Source organism: Dendrobates tinctorius, unplaced genomic scaffold (assembly GCF_039654945.1).
Source record: "Dendrobates tinctorius isolate UK_male_01 unplaced genomic scaffold, ASM3965494v1 ptg000065l, whole genome shotgun sequence".
Classification (NCBI taxonomy): domain Eukaryota; kingdom Metazoa; phylum Chordata; class Amphibia; order Anura; family Dendrobatidae; genus Dendrobates; species Dendrobates tinctorius.
The window spans coordinates 6,324,548-6,338,648 of NW_027361733.1; the positions used below are offsets into that span (position 1 = coordinate 6,324,548).

Below are 14,101 nucleotides of genomic sequence, written 5' to 3' on the forward strand. Positions count from 1 at the left end.
CTATACCAGGAAAGATCTTTGAACAAATTATTAAACAACATGTATGTCAATACCTGGATAAGAATGAAGTGATTAAACAGAGTCAGCATGGGTTTGTAACTAATAAGTCATGTCAGACTAACTTAATTTCCTTCTATGACGGTATCACTGATTGGGTGGATCAAGGAAATGCTGTAGATATAGTATATCTTGACTTCAGCAAAGCATTTGACAAAGTCTCTCATACAATCCTTATTGAAAAAATGACTAAGTATGGAATGGACAAGGCAACTGTTAGGTGGATTCATAACTGGCTTAGTGATCGGACCCAAAGAGTGGTCGTAAATGGCTGCACATCCAGTTGGAAGAATGTCTCAAGTGGGGTACCACAGGGCTCTGTCCTGGGCCCTGTATTGTTCAACATCTTTATCAACGATTTAGATGAAGGAATTGAGGGTAAACTGATTAAATTTGCTGATGACACAAAGCTAGGAGGGATAGCTAATACTAGAGAAGAGAGAGAGAGGATTCAAAAAGATTTAAATAAACTGGAGAAGTGGGCAGCAACTAACAGAATGGTTTTTAACAGGGAGAAATGCAAAGTACTACATCTGGGCAATAAAAATGAAAAAAGCATATATAGAATGGGAGGAATAGGGCTAAGTGACAGCACATGTGAAAAAGACTTGGGTATACTAATAGATCACAGACTGAATATGAGTCAACAGTGTGATTCAGCAGCAAAAAAGGCAAATGCAATTCTAGGATGTATTAACAGAAGCATACAGTCTAGATCACGTGAAGCCATTATTTCCCTCTACTCCTCTTTGGTCAGACCTCATCTGGAATATTGTGTCCAGTTTTGGGCACCACATTTTAAAAAAGACATCAACAAACTGGAGCAAGTTCAGAAAAGAGCGACCAGAATGGTGACCGGTCTGCAAACCCTGTCTTATGAGGAAAGGTTGCAGGATTTGGGAATGTTTAGTTTGCAAAAGAGAAGACTGAGAGGAGACTTAATAGCTGTCTACAAATATCTAAAGGGCTGTCACATTGTAGAAGGATCAACTTTATTCTCATTTGCACAAGGAAAGACTAGAAGCAATGGGATGAAACTGAATGGGAAGAGACACAGATTAGATATTAGAAAAAACTTTTTGACAGTTAGAGTGATCAATGAGTGGAACAGGCTGCCACGAGAAGTGGTGAGTTCTCCTTCAATGGAAGTCTTCAAACAGAGGCTGGACAGACATCTGACTGGGATGATTTAGCGAATCCTGCTTTGAGCAGGGGGTTGGACCAGATGGCCCAGGAGGTCCCTTCCAACTCTACGATTCTATGATTCTATGATTCTATTTTTAGGGACCACATCACATTTGAAGCCACTTTGAGGGGTCTATAGATAGAAAATACCCAAAAGTGACACCATTCTAAAAACTGCACCCCTTAAGGTGCTTAAAACCACATTCAAGAAGTTTATTAACCCTTTAGGTGCGTCACAGGAATTTTTTGAATATTAAAAAAAAAAAATGAACATTTAACTTTTTTTCACAAAAACTTCAGGTTCAATTTTCTTTATTTTACCAAGGGTAACAGGAGAAATTGGACTGCAAAAGTTATTGTGCAATTTGTCCTGAGTACGCTGATACCTGATATGTGGGGGGGAACCACTGTTTCGGCGCATGGCAGAGCTCAGAAGGGAAGGAGCGCCGTTTGACTTTTTCAATGCAAAATTGGCTGGAATTCAGATCGGACGCCATGTCGCGTTGTGAGAGCCCCAGATGTACCTAAACAGTGGAAACCCCCCCCCCAAGTGACCCCATTTTGGAAACTAGACCCCCCAAGGAACTTATCTAGATATGTGGTGAGAACTTTGAACCCACAAGGGCTTCACAGAAGTTTATAACGTACAGCGGTACAATTAAAAAATCATATTTTTTCCACAAAAATGATCTTTTCACCCCCAATTTTTATTTTTCCAAGGGTAACAGGACCCTAAAAGTTATTGTGCAATTTGTCCTGAGTACGCTGATACCCCATATGTGGGTGTAAATGACTATTTGGGCGCATAGCAGAGCTCGGAAGGGAAGCGGCGCCATTTGACGTTTTTGGCTAGAATTGAGATCGGACACCATGTCGCGATTGGAAAACCCCTGATGTACCAAAACAGTGGAAACCCCCCACAAATGACACCATTTTGGAATCTAGACCCCCCAAGGAACTTATCTAGATGTGTGGTGAGAACTTTGAACCCCCAAGGGCTTCACTGAAGTTTATAACGTCCGGGCGTGAAAATATAAAAATCGTATTTTTTCCACAAACATCATCTTTTAGTCCCCATTTTTTTTATTTTCCCAAGGGTACCAGGAGAAATTGGACCCCAAAAGTTGTTGTCCAATTTGTCCTGAGTACGCTGACACCCCATATGTGGGAGAAAACTACTGTATGGGGACACGTCGGGGCTCGGAAGGGAAGCAGTGACGTTTTGGAATGCAGACTTTGATGGCATGGTCTGCGGGTGTCATGTTGCTTTTGGAGAGCCCCTGATGTACCTAAACAGTGGAAACCCCCCACAAGTGACCCCATTTTGGAAACTAGACCCCATAATGAACTTATCTAGATGTGTGGTGAGCACTTTGAACCCCCCCAGTGCTTCACAGAAGTTTATAACGACCGGGCGTGAAAATAAAAATATCATATTTTTTCAACAAACATCTTTTAGTCCCCATTTTTTTTATTTTCCCAAGGGTAACAGGAGAAATTGGACCCCAAAAGTTGTTGTCCAATTTGTCCTGAGTACGCTGATACCTCATATGTGGGAGAAAATTACTGTATGGGCACACGTTGGGGCTCGGAAGGGAAGTAGTGACGTTTTGGAATGCAGACTTTGATGGATTGGTCTGCGGGTGTCATGTGCTTTTGGAGAGCCCCTGATGTACCTAAACTATTGAAACACCCCACAAGTGACCCCATTTTGGAAACTAGACCCCCCACGGAACTTATCTAGATGTGTGGAGAGCACTTTGAACCCCCAAGTGCTTCACAGAAGTTTATAACGCCTGGGCGTGAAAATAAAAAAAAACATTTTTTTCCGCAAAATTATATTTTTGCCCCCAAATTTTTATTTTCCTAAGGGTAACAGGAGAAATTGGACCCCAAAAGTTGTTTTGTAATTTGTCCTGAGTAGGCTGATACCCTACATGTGGGGGTAAAACACTGTTTGGGCGCATGGCAGAGTTTGGAAGGGAAGGAGCACCATTTGACTTTTTCAACGCAGAATTGGCTGGAATTGAGATCAGACGCCATGTTGCCTTTGGAGAGCACCTGATGTGCCCAAACAGTGGAAACCCCCCAATTATAACTCCAACCCTAACCCCAACACACCCCTAGCCCTAGCCCTAGTGGGAAAATGGAAATAAATACATTTTGTTTTAGTTTTATTATTTTTCCCTAACTAAGGGGGTGATAACGGGGGGTTTGATTTACTATTTATGGCGGTTTTTATGTTTGGCAGCTGTCAGACGCTAAAAGACGCTTTTTATTGTAAAAATAGTTTTTGCATCACCACATATTGTGAGCTATAATTTTTCCGTATTTTGACCCACTGAGTCATGTGAGGTCTTATTTTTTGCAGGACGAGTTGACGTTTTCATTGGCACCATTTTCGGGCACGTGACATGTTTTGATCGCTTTTTATTCCGATTTTTGGGACGCAGAATGAACAAAAACCAGCGTTTTATGAATTTCTTTTGGGGGGTGTGTTTACACCGTTCCGCGTGCGGTAAAATTGATAAAGCGGTTTTATTATTCAGGTCAGTACGGTTACAGCGATACCTCATTTAGGTCTTTTTTTATGTTTTGTCGGTTTTTTGCAATGAAAACAATTTTATGTAAAAAATAATTATTTTTGTATCGCTTTATTCTGCGAGCTATAACTTTTTTATTTTTTTGCTGATGACGCTGTATGGCGGCTCGTTTTTTGCGGGACAAGATGACATTTTCAGCGGTACCATGGATATTTATATGCGTCTTTTTGATCGCGCGTTATTGTACTTTTTGTTCCGTGGTATGATAATAAATCATTATGTTTTGCTTCTTTTTTTATTATTTTTTAAGGGGTTCGCTAAAGGGGTTAACTAATGGGTCAGTTTTATAGGGCGGGTCGCTACGGACGCGGCGATGCCAAATATGTGTACTTTTATTGTTTTTGGTTTTTTTTATTTTGAAAAAATGGGTTTATTGAGGAATATTTTTTTTTACTAATTTATTTAGCGATTTTTTTTTTTTTTTTTCTCTTTATTACCTTGTCCCAGGTGGGACATCACTGTCCTGTGACAGATCGCTGATCTGTCACATCACAGATCACTGTGACAGATCAGCGATCTGTCACAGGCACTGCTGCAGACTTCCTCATGCCTGCGCTTTGCAGGCAGTGAGGAAGTCAGCTCCCTGCAGGCCCCCGTCGCCATCTTGGATCTGGGGGCCTGTAGGGAAAGAGTCCCCTGCAGCAGCGCTGCCGTGGGGGGCTCAGGGAAGCACGGAGGGAGCCCCCTCCCTGCCGATGCTTCCCTTTAACCCCCGGTACACCGCGATCGCGTTTGATCGCAGTGTACAAGGGGTTAACGTGTCGGGGGCGGTCCGTGACCGCCCCTGACACATTGTGCCGGGTGTCAGCTATGATAATTAACTGACACCCGGCCGCGATCAGCGGCGCTCACCACGTGGGCGCCGCTGATCGCTGGGACGTAATATTACGTCCATGGTAGTTAGGTCCAGGGTCACATGGACGGAATATTACGTCCATTGTAGGTAAGGGGTTAAAGAGATCTTTAAGATTGGATACACTATAATGGGTTTCAGATCGCCAACTATATTCCTGGTTCTACATTAGGCTTCCCCAGCCATATTTCTATGGCCTTATGTACAATAAAGTGCAATTGTCTATATGCCCGGTCCACTTTTAACCCCCATATGCTTTAAGACACAAATATCAGGCGATGCCTTGTCAATATACTCACACCATTCACTGCTCTTAAAATTCAAGTAAGTCAACAGCATACACAAAGGTTAATTCTTTCCAGTAATCTAGATTAAACATACTGTTTCAACAAGCATTGTCTTTTAGTATACTCAACACTAAAGCTGCATCTCAATAGCCATTGTGGGTCTGACTTCATGAACCCTGGTTTTCAAGAACTGGACATGAGGCCTTCAAATGCTGACATTTCAGGTTCCAATATTTCAATATACAGTAATTTCAATATGGACTCAAAATAGGCTTTTTTTATATTATTCACACTACAAAGACCACACAAAAAACTGAATAGGCCAAACCAAATCAAATGTGAGCATTAGCAAAATCAACTTAGCTTGAGAAGGCAGGAACTGAGCTGGAAACTAAGACCTCAGGAGGCAGGAAAAAATCACCAGCATTGGAATAGGGAGTCGGCTGTCTTAAATCCAGTCTGAGACTCCAGATGTCCAATCCTCTTCCTCATTATCAGGTGGCACGTCTCTGTTAATTAGATCAGCTTCACTACCTCCTGCCACCACCAGAGGGAGCCCGGAAAGAGAACTCACAACTTCTCTGTCAGCACAACCAGCTCCCTCACCAGAAACCAGAGGCAGACCAGAAAATGAATTCACAGCAGAGGCTAAACGGGCTGCTAAGAAGCACATTGTGTTTTTTATTGTGTGTACCACTTGCAAGTCTGCCTTACCCAGTGCACAGACTAATCCGTTATGCACGGTCTGCGACCCGGCCTGCGCTCAAATGCACTCGCCGCTGCTGCTGACGGGCCTCCTGCGTTTAGTACCCCTGAGTGGGCTGCGTCCCTGTCAGCCGGTGGAGTCTCTCACCCAGGCTATATTCTCCCTCCGGGATGACTCTAAGTCAGAAAGCGTACTTACCTCCCGAGGAGGGCTCTGGCTTCAGCCGGGAACCGTCCACTAGTCCCGTTTGCGCCTCAGCATCGGCGACTCCTGTCTCTCCCTCTCCTGAGGTTCACAGCAAGCACGACTCTGAATTCGAATCTGACACGTCAGCCCCTCAGAATCCCCCGACTGATCAAGAGTCGCTTGATTCTCTTAGAGAATCAGTCAACAGGATTCTGAAGTTGGATGAGGAAAATATTCCCGCTCCAGCACACCCTATCTCATTTAAGAAAACCAAGCGTGTGCGCAGGTTATATACCAGCCAACCGGAGTGTAAGGAAATTGTCCAGAAACATAGGGATCGTCCACATAAGCGGTTCACAGGGCAAAAGTCTACTCAGGCTTAATACCCTTTTTGATCCAGACCTAATGAAGGATTGGTTACAGTCCCCTCCGGTGGACCCTCCTGTATCGCATCTTGCTTCTAATACGCTCCTATCCGTTTCTGAGGGCTCCTCAGTCCGAAACCCCTCCAATCGTCAAATTGACTACCTTGCTCGTTCAGTTTTTGAAGCTTCAGGAACAGCGCGTTTTCAATCTTTCGCGGCAATTTGCGTCACTAAGGCAATGGCCGCTTGGGCAGAAGTCTTGATTTCTTCCTTCCAGGGCACCATTCTTCCTCCGGAGGCAACCACTGTTGCCAGACAGATAATTCACACAGCGGACTTTTGTAGTGGATGCTTCTTTTGATGCTGCCAATTGCTCTGCTCATACTGCCGCTAATGCGATCTCCATTAGATGAGCCCTTTGGCTCCGCGACTGGAACCACGTCTAAAAGATCATTGACTTCTCTCCCCTTTCAAACGGGTCGTCTTTTTGGAGAGAAACTGGACCAGCTCATTTCTGATACTACCGGGGGAAAAAGTAAATTCCTTCCTCAACAAAAGGCTGTTCGGCCGTTTCGCCACCAACATCCGACGCGTTTTCGATCTTTTCGCAACAATTCCAGTTGGTCCTCCTCTACCTTCTCTTCCGGATCGGTCCCCGCGTGGAGACAGAGGCTCCCAGGTCTCATACAGACCTAACCGCTCTTGGAAATCCAGGCCTAGGGCTTCTGGATCTAGGGGAGCCAGATCTCATAGATCTACCCAGTGACTTGTTGCGGTATCCGGCGGACACCGACAAAGTAGGCGGTTGCCTACTTTCCTTCAGCCACACCAGGCTCGCGGTCGTCCACGACAAGTGGGTCAGGGAGCTGGTGTCTTCCGGATACAAGATAGAATTTTCTTCAACCCCTCCAACTCGGTTTTTCCTTTCCTTTCCCCCCAAGAAAAAGACAAGAGCCTTCCTTTGGGCTGTTCAGGCTCTACTAAGGGACGGAGTCATCATTCCGGTCCCTCATCACTAAAGGTTCAGGGGATTTTATTCAAACCTTTTTGTGGTTCCAAAAAAGGACGGGACGATGCGACCTATTCTGGATCTCATACTGTTAAATCAGTTTGTCAAGGTACGGCGATTCCGAATGGAATCTCTCCGATCAGTTGTCACTTCCATGGAAAAAGGAGAGTTCCTAGCATCCATCGACATCAAGGTTGCTTACCTTCACATGCATTTTGCAATTCACCAGGAACACTTCCAGTTCGTTGCCCTGCGGACTTGCCACCGCCCCCAGGGTCTTTACCAAGGTCATGGCGACCTGCTCATCAAGGGTCCATCCCATCCAGCCTGAAAGGAATCCGCGGATATAACAGTAAATACACTTTCTCGCCTGGGGTGGAAGATAAACTTCGAAAAGTCTTTCCCAAAACCGGCTCAGCAGATTTCCTTTTTAGGAATGATCTTGGACACTTCCTGCGGGTTGGTCATTCTCCCTCCAGAAAAGACCCAAGCCTTACAACAGGCAGCGTGGACTCTTTCCCGACCAGCTTCTCACTCCATTCGTTTCAGCATGAGCGTTCTCGGAAAGATGGTGGCTGCGATGGAAGCAGTTCCATTTGCACAGATCCATCTCCGTCCCTTACAACATGCGTTGCTGTTCGTTTGAGACAAGAACCCATTCTCCCTGGACCGTCGGATCCTTCTGTCCCTGCGGGTCAGGCAAGCCCTCAGGTGGTGGACACTGAGGTCCTCCCTGAATCAAGGGAGGTCTTTTCTCTCAGTAAGATGGTTGGTAGTAACCACCGACGCAAGTCTTCTCGGCTGGGGTGCGGTCTTTCGTCACCACACGGCACAGGGTCGTTGGTCAACCCGAGAGTCACGTCTCCCCATCAACATTTTGGAGATACGAGCAATCAGATTAGCTCTACAGAGTTTCCACCATCTTCTCGCAGGTCACCCCATCAGGATCCAATCCGACAACGCCACGACTGTAGCGTATATCAACCGCCAGGGAGGTACCCAGAGCAGGATGGCCATGCATGAAGTGAGTCACATCCTCCATTGGGCCGAGACCAACCATTCGCCCATCTCAGCAATCCACATCCCGGGCATAGAAAATTGGGCGGCAGATTTTCTCAGTCGCCAAGACATTGCTTCGGGAGAGTGGTCTCTTCATCTGGGAGTCTTTCAGCAGATTTGTCATCGTTGGGGGACTCCGGATGTGGATCTCATGGCCTCAAGACTAAACCACAAGGTTCCTCGCCCGATCCACACTCCATCGGAGCGGACGCCCTAGTTCTGCCAATGCACCGGTTCCGGCTCCCGTACATCTTTCCCCCTCTTCCCTTGCTTCTGAGGGTCATCAAGAAGATCAGAGCGGAGGGAGTACCAGTGATCCTAGTTGCGCCAGATTGGCCGCGCCGAGCATGGTATGCAGAACTAATACAACTAGTTGCCGACGTCCCCTGGCGACTTCCAGATCGCATGGATCTACTCTCACAGGGCCCGATTTACCACCAGAACTCCGGGTCCTTGTCTTTGACGGTGTGGCCATTGAATCCTGGATTTTAGCACAGGCTGGGTTCTCTCATGACCATGATTTCCACCATGATTAGTGCTAGGAAAATTGTGTCCATGCGCATCTATCACCGCACCTGGAAAACCTTCTTTTCATAGTGCAAGGATCATGGTCGATTTCCTCTGGTTTTTCCATTCTGGCCATATTGGAATTCCTTCAATCCGGATTAAAATCGGGCCTCGCGCTTAGCTCGCTCAAGGGCCAAATTTTGGCCTTAGTGCTTTTCCAACGCAAAATTGCCACCTAACTTCAGGTCAAGACATTCATTCAGGGAGTTTCCCATGTGGCACCTACTTATAGAAGGCCATTGGAATCATGGGACCTTAACCTGGTTCTCGGGGCCTTACAGGAGGCTCCTTTCGAACCGCTGCAGGACGTGTCACTGACCGTCCTCTCTTGGAAGGTGGTCTTTCTAATGGCAATTACGTCAATCAGACGAGTTTCGGAATTGGCAGCCCTGTCCTGCCATTCTCCGTTCTTGAATTTTCATCAGGACAAGGTAGTTCTCAGGACGTCCCCATCCTTCCTGCCCAAGGTCATCTCTTTCCATTTCAACGAGGAAATTGTTTTGCCTTCCTTTTGTTCGGCGCCAGTCCATCGCATTGAGAAGGCCCTCCACACCCTGGATGTGGTTAGGGCGCTCCCTTCTGCCGGCCAGATGCCTTGTTCATACTTCCAGAGGGGCATAGGAAGGGTCTTGCCGCATCAAAAGCAACGCTAGCCAGGTGGATTCGCTTGGCGATTCAGGAATCCTACCGTGTCAGGAAGGCGCCTGTCCCAGCGTGGATTAAGGCGCACTCTACCCGGGCAGTGGGCGCGTCTTGGGCCATTTGGCACCAGGCCTCAGCATAACAGGTCTGAAAAAAGAACAAAGTAAGGAGAAACAGTGAAATTGCCCTGTATTTAAATAATAATATAAATAAGTGATAATAAATCGCTGGTAAGTATTGGACTATATTATAGGACAGTCGTGTTGACAACAACCAAACTTACAAAAGAAAAAAACGACCATAGGTCCCAAGAATTATTGTTTATTAAGTCATTATATAAAGATTAAAAACATTCCATTAAAATAAATGTGTAGTACATATACTGAACAAACAAAGGGTCATGCTATCACTCAATATGTATAAATAAATATTTTTGCACTTCATGCATATTATATGATCAATTGGTATTTTCTCTTTTTGGATCGTGGTATCTTTGCCCCATGCAGGTACGCGCAGGTGGCAGTGGTATGCGGTTTGCCCTGGTGGGGTCGCGGTTTTTTTGCCGGTTTTCGGCTTGACGCGCTCTCCCCCGTGCTCCCGCCTTCCCTGCTCCATGCGCGTCGTTTTCTGCGTGGGTCAAGATTTGCACGTTTCCATTATTTTTATAATTAGCCACTTATTTTTACTCTTGTTAGGTATTCCTTGTTTATATGTTTATTGACATATGACAGCTTTATGGCAGTTCAACTCTGGTTTGAGATGACATGTTAGCCTTAATGTTTCCGCCAAGTGACCGCCTGTTTTATGTGATTTACGTCTCCTTCCGAGCCCATGATTCTCTGTCACTTAATAATCCTGTATGATTTTGGACTTGGTGACATGGTTTTTGTACATTGAATATATGTGTCCGGTTATTTGGTGACGGTATTTTTGTTACTGGTTATTTCTGCTCCGGTCATGTGACCACTTATCTCTTAGCAACCATGACGCTTTTTTTGGCGGCTTTGGTCACATGTTAATTTACCCGGTTGCTGAATAACAGCCATCTCCGGTTAACGGACTTTTGGTGGTCACCTGGTTATGCCAATTTTATATGCTGGTTATTCCCTTTCGGTCATGTGACCGTTTCGCTCCCCAGCAACTATGTTGTTCTTGTATATGGGTTGTATTGTTTTAGTTACATTACAAACTTATGCGTTTGGTTGCTGGGTAACGATTACTTCCGGTTGGCGGACATTTTCTTCCGGTTTACACTGAGAATGAGTTTGATGAGTGTGATACCAGCATTCAATTCTTGCTTCTGCGCAGTTGCGTTATGACGTTTTTTAATCCCTGCATACGCCCCCTGTAGTGATTGGCTCTTTGTACACACCCACATTTGTCATTGGTTAGTGTCAGTATTTATACTCATCTATTTTTGTGAGACGCCACCCCCTGATGAAGGCTTAGCGCCGAAACGCGCGTCGGGACCGGGTTGCTATCCCAGGAGACCAGGAGAGGTTGTATGATATTACCACTTTTATCTATTATTTTTTTCACATGGTTTCCTTTCCTGGTTGATGGATATTTTCATCTTATTTCACGGCGACACATTGTGTTTTTTTCTTTGTGCTATTACACATATGCACTATTGGCATATCGTGATATATGATTACACACCGTTGTTGTTTTATATTTGGTTGAGCACTTGTATACTGTTCATTATTATGTTATTTTTATTATAAACAATAACACCTATGGTTTGTTTAATTATCACTTATTTTTACACATCTTTATATATATATCGTATGCCTCATATCTGGATAGCATGACCCTTTGTTTGTTCAGTATATGTACTACACATTTATTTTAATGGAATGTTTTTAATCTTTATATAATGACTTAATAAACAATAATTCTTGGGACCTATGGTCGTTTTTTTCTTTTGTAAGTTTAGCATAACAGGTCTGCAAGGCTGCGACTTGGTCCAGTCTGCATACTTTTACAAAACATTACCAAATTCATTCTCAGGCCTCTGTAGATGCAGCTCTCGGCAGACGCATCCTGCAATCGGCAGTATCTCAGTGTTGACTCAGTGGTACATGGGGTATTAGCAGATGTATGCTCCTGACCCAGGGACTGCTTTAGGACGTCCCACTGTCTGTGTCCCCCAATGAGGCGTAGGAGAAATAGGGATTTTTGTGTGCTCACCGTAAAATCCTTTTCTCCGAGCCATTCATTGTGGGACACAGCACCCACCCTGTTTAGCCTACTGGCTCATTGTAGCATTCTTAGGTTGTGATATAGTTATGGTTTTTGTTGACTCTAAGCTCCTGCTTTTTTTCACCGAACTGGAGAAATCTCAGCCAGCGAGAGGGTGTATACTGCAGGGGAGGAGCTAACTTTTTTCTGGTTTACTTAGTGTCCTCCTAGTGGCAAGCAGCATAACACCCACTGTCTGTGTCCCCCAATGAATGGCTCGGAGAAAAGGATTTTACGGTGAGTACACAAAAATCCCTAATTTATGTTATAACAGATTGGACTTTTACAAATGTAGGGATATCACAACATGTATTTTTAACTTTTAATGAGTGAAAATGATTCATATTTAATAAATGGTGATAACAATAAATTAATTTAATATAAGCATTTAAAAAAAATCATATTTTTAACCGTTTACATTTTTGTACTGTATTTTGTAGTCCTCTAAAGGGACTTAAACCTGCAATTGTTCAATTGCTTCTTCTCGGTGCTGCAATACCACAGTATTGCTGTATATAGTAAATATCACGGGCTGGCTTTCATAGGAGTACATTCTCCACTCAGGGCTGTTAGTTGCAGATGATGGCTAAGTAACATGGCTATCATCTGTCTGGAAAGATGCAGCCTCAGCTTCTGAGCCTGCATCAAAGTCAAGGAGCCAATATTGGACATACCAGTGCATCCAACGTCGATAAGAGGTTAAAGGAAATTGATTTGATGCTAATGTCTTTTCAGGCGACTAGGATGAAAATTCATATTCGCTCGCACACCGGTGAACGCCCCTTCACCTGCACCCTTTGTTCTTTTGCCTCAACCGATGCCTTCAAACTGAAGAGACATATAAGAACGCACACAGGTCTGTGATAGTGAGTTTTATAAGAGTGTACTAAAAAAAATTTGTTAAACCCACGTTTCAAGATCAGATCGCCATGTAGCATTGCAGTAAATGGAACAGAACACAAAGTAGACCTTAGTTTGAAACCCCAGATCGTGATAGCCTGCATTCTTGTGGTACGCTATCACAACCCTCTCTGTAAAAAGAGGGCTTCAAATAAAGTTTTTCCTATTCCTTCAGACCCAAAGACCACATCAAGGGTTGGGGATAGACTGCCTCCCCCTGCCAAAGCTTTAGGAGATCCTTTTTTGTTCCTGAAACCCCAGCCTATATCCATTCCTTCAAGCATTTGAAGGGTAGTGAAATAAGGGCATTGATCCTAGAGAGTCCTTGTTGTTCACTGCCACATACATTTGCTGCTGTTCATCAGATCTATTCTCAGATACAAGTGCTTCTCACTAAATTAGAACATCATCAAAAAGTAAATTTATTTCAGTTCCTCAATACAAGAAGTGAAACTCATATAGAGTCAGACTCATTACCAACAGTCATCTATTTCAAGTGTTTATGTTAATGTTGATGATTATGGCTTACAGCCAATGAAAACCCAAAAGTCATTATCTCAGTAAATTAGAATACTTCATGACACCAGCTTGAAAAATGATTTGAAAGGAGGCGATCAGTCTGTGGCACTGCTGAGGTGTTATGGAAGCCCAGATTGCTTTGATAGCCGACTTCAGCTCATCTGCATTGTTGGGTCTGGTGTCTCTCCTCTTCCTCTTGACAATACCCCATAGAGATCTATGGGGTTAAGGTCAGGTGAATTTGCTGTCCAATCAAGCACAGTGATACTGTTGTTTTTTTTAAACCAGCTATTGGTACTTTTGGCAGTGTAGACAGGTGCCAAGTCCTGCTGGAGAATGAAATTTCCATCTCCTAAAAGCTTGTTGGCAGAGGGAAGCATGAAGCGCTCGAAAATTTTCTGGTAGACTGCTGCGCTGACTTTGGTCTTGATAAAACACAGTGGACCTACACCAGCAGATGACATGGCTCCCCAAACCATGACTGATTGTGGAAACTTCACATTAGGCCTCAAGCAGCTTAGATTGTGTGCCTCTCCCCTCTTCCTCCAGACTTTGGGACCTTGATTTCCAAATAAAATGCAAAATTTACTTTTAATCTGAAAACAACACCTTGGACCACTGAGCAACAGTCCAGTTCTTTTTCTCCTTGGCTCAGGTAAGACGCTGCTGGCGTTGTTTATTGCTCATGAGTGGCTTGACACAAGGAATGCGACAATTGTAGCCCATGTCCTGAATACGTCAGGGAGTGGTGGCTCTTGAAGCAGTGACTCCAGCAGCAGTCCACTCCTTGTGAATCTCCCCTAAATTTTTGAATGACCTTTTCTTAACAATTCTTTCAAGGCTGCGGTTATTCCAGTTGCTTGTGCACCTTTTTCAATCACACATTTTCCTTCCACTCAACTCTCCATTATTATGCTTGGAT

At 44.4% G+C, this 14,101-nt stretch overlaps 1 protein-coding gene across 4 annotated transcripts in view; it reads left to right on the forward strand.

Annotated features, from left to right (window-relative positions):
* The window catches only part of LOC141094692 (uncharacterized), a 66,503-nt gene that overhangs the window by 23,686 nt on the left and 28,716 nt on the right, over nucleotides 1–14,101 (forward strand). For all 4 annotated transcript variants that reach the window (XM_073580578.1, XM_073580579.1, XM_073580577.1 and 1 more), the window contains exon 6: nucleotides 12,496–12,616. In XM_073580578.1, the coding sequence (XP_073436679.1) occupies nucleotides 12,496–12,616 (121 nt within the window). The remainder of the gene's footprint in view (nucleotides 1–12,495; nucleotides 12,617–14,101) is intronic.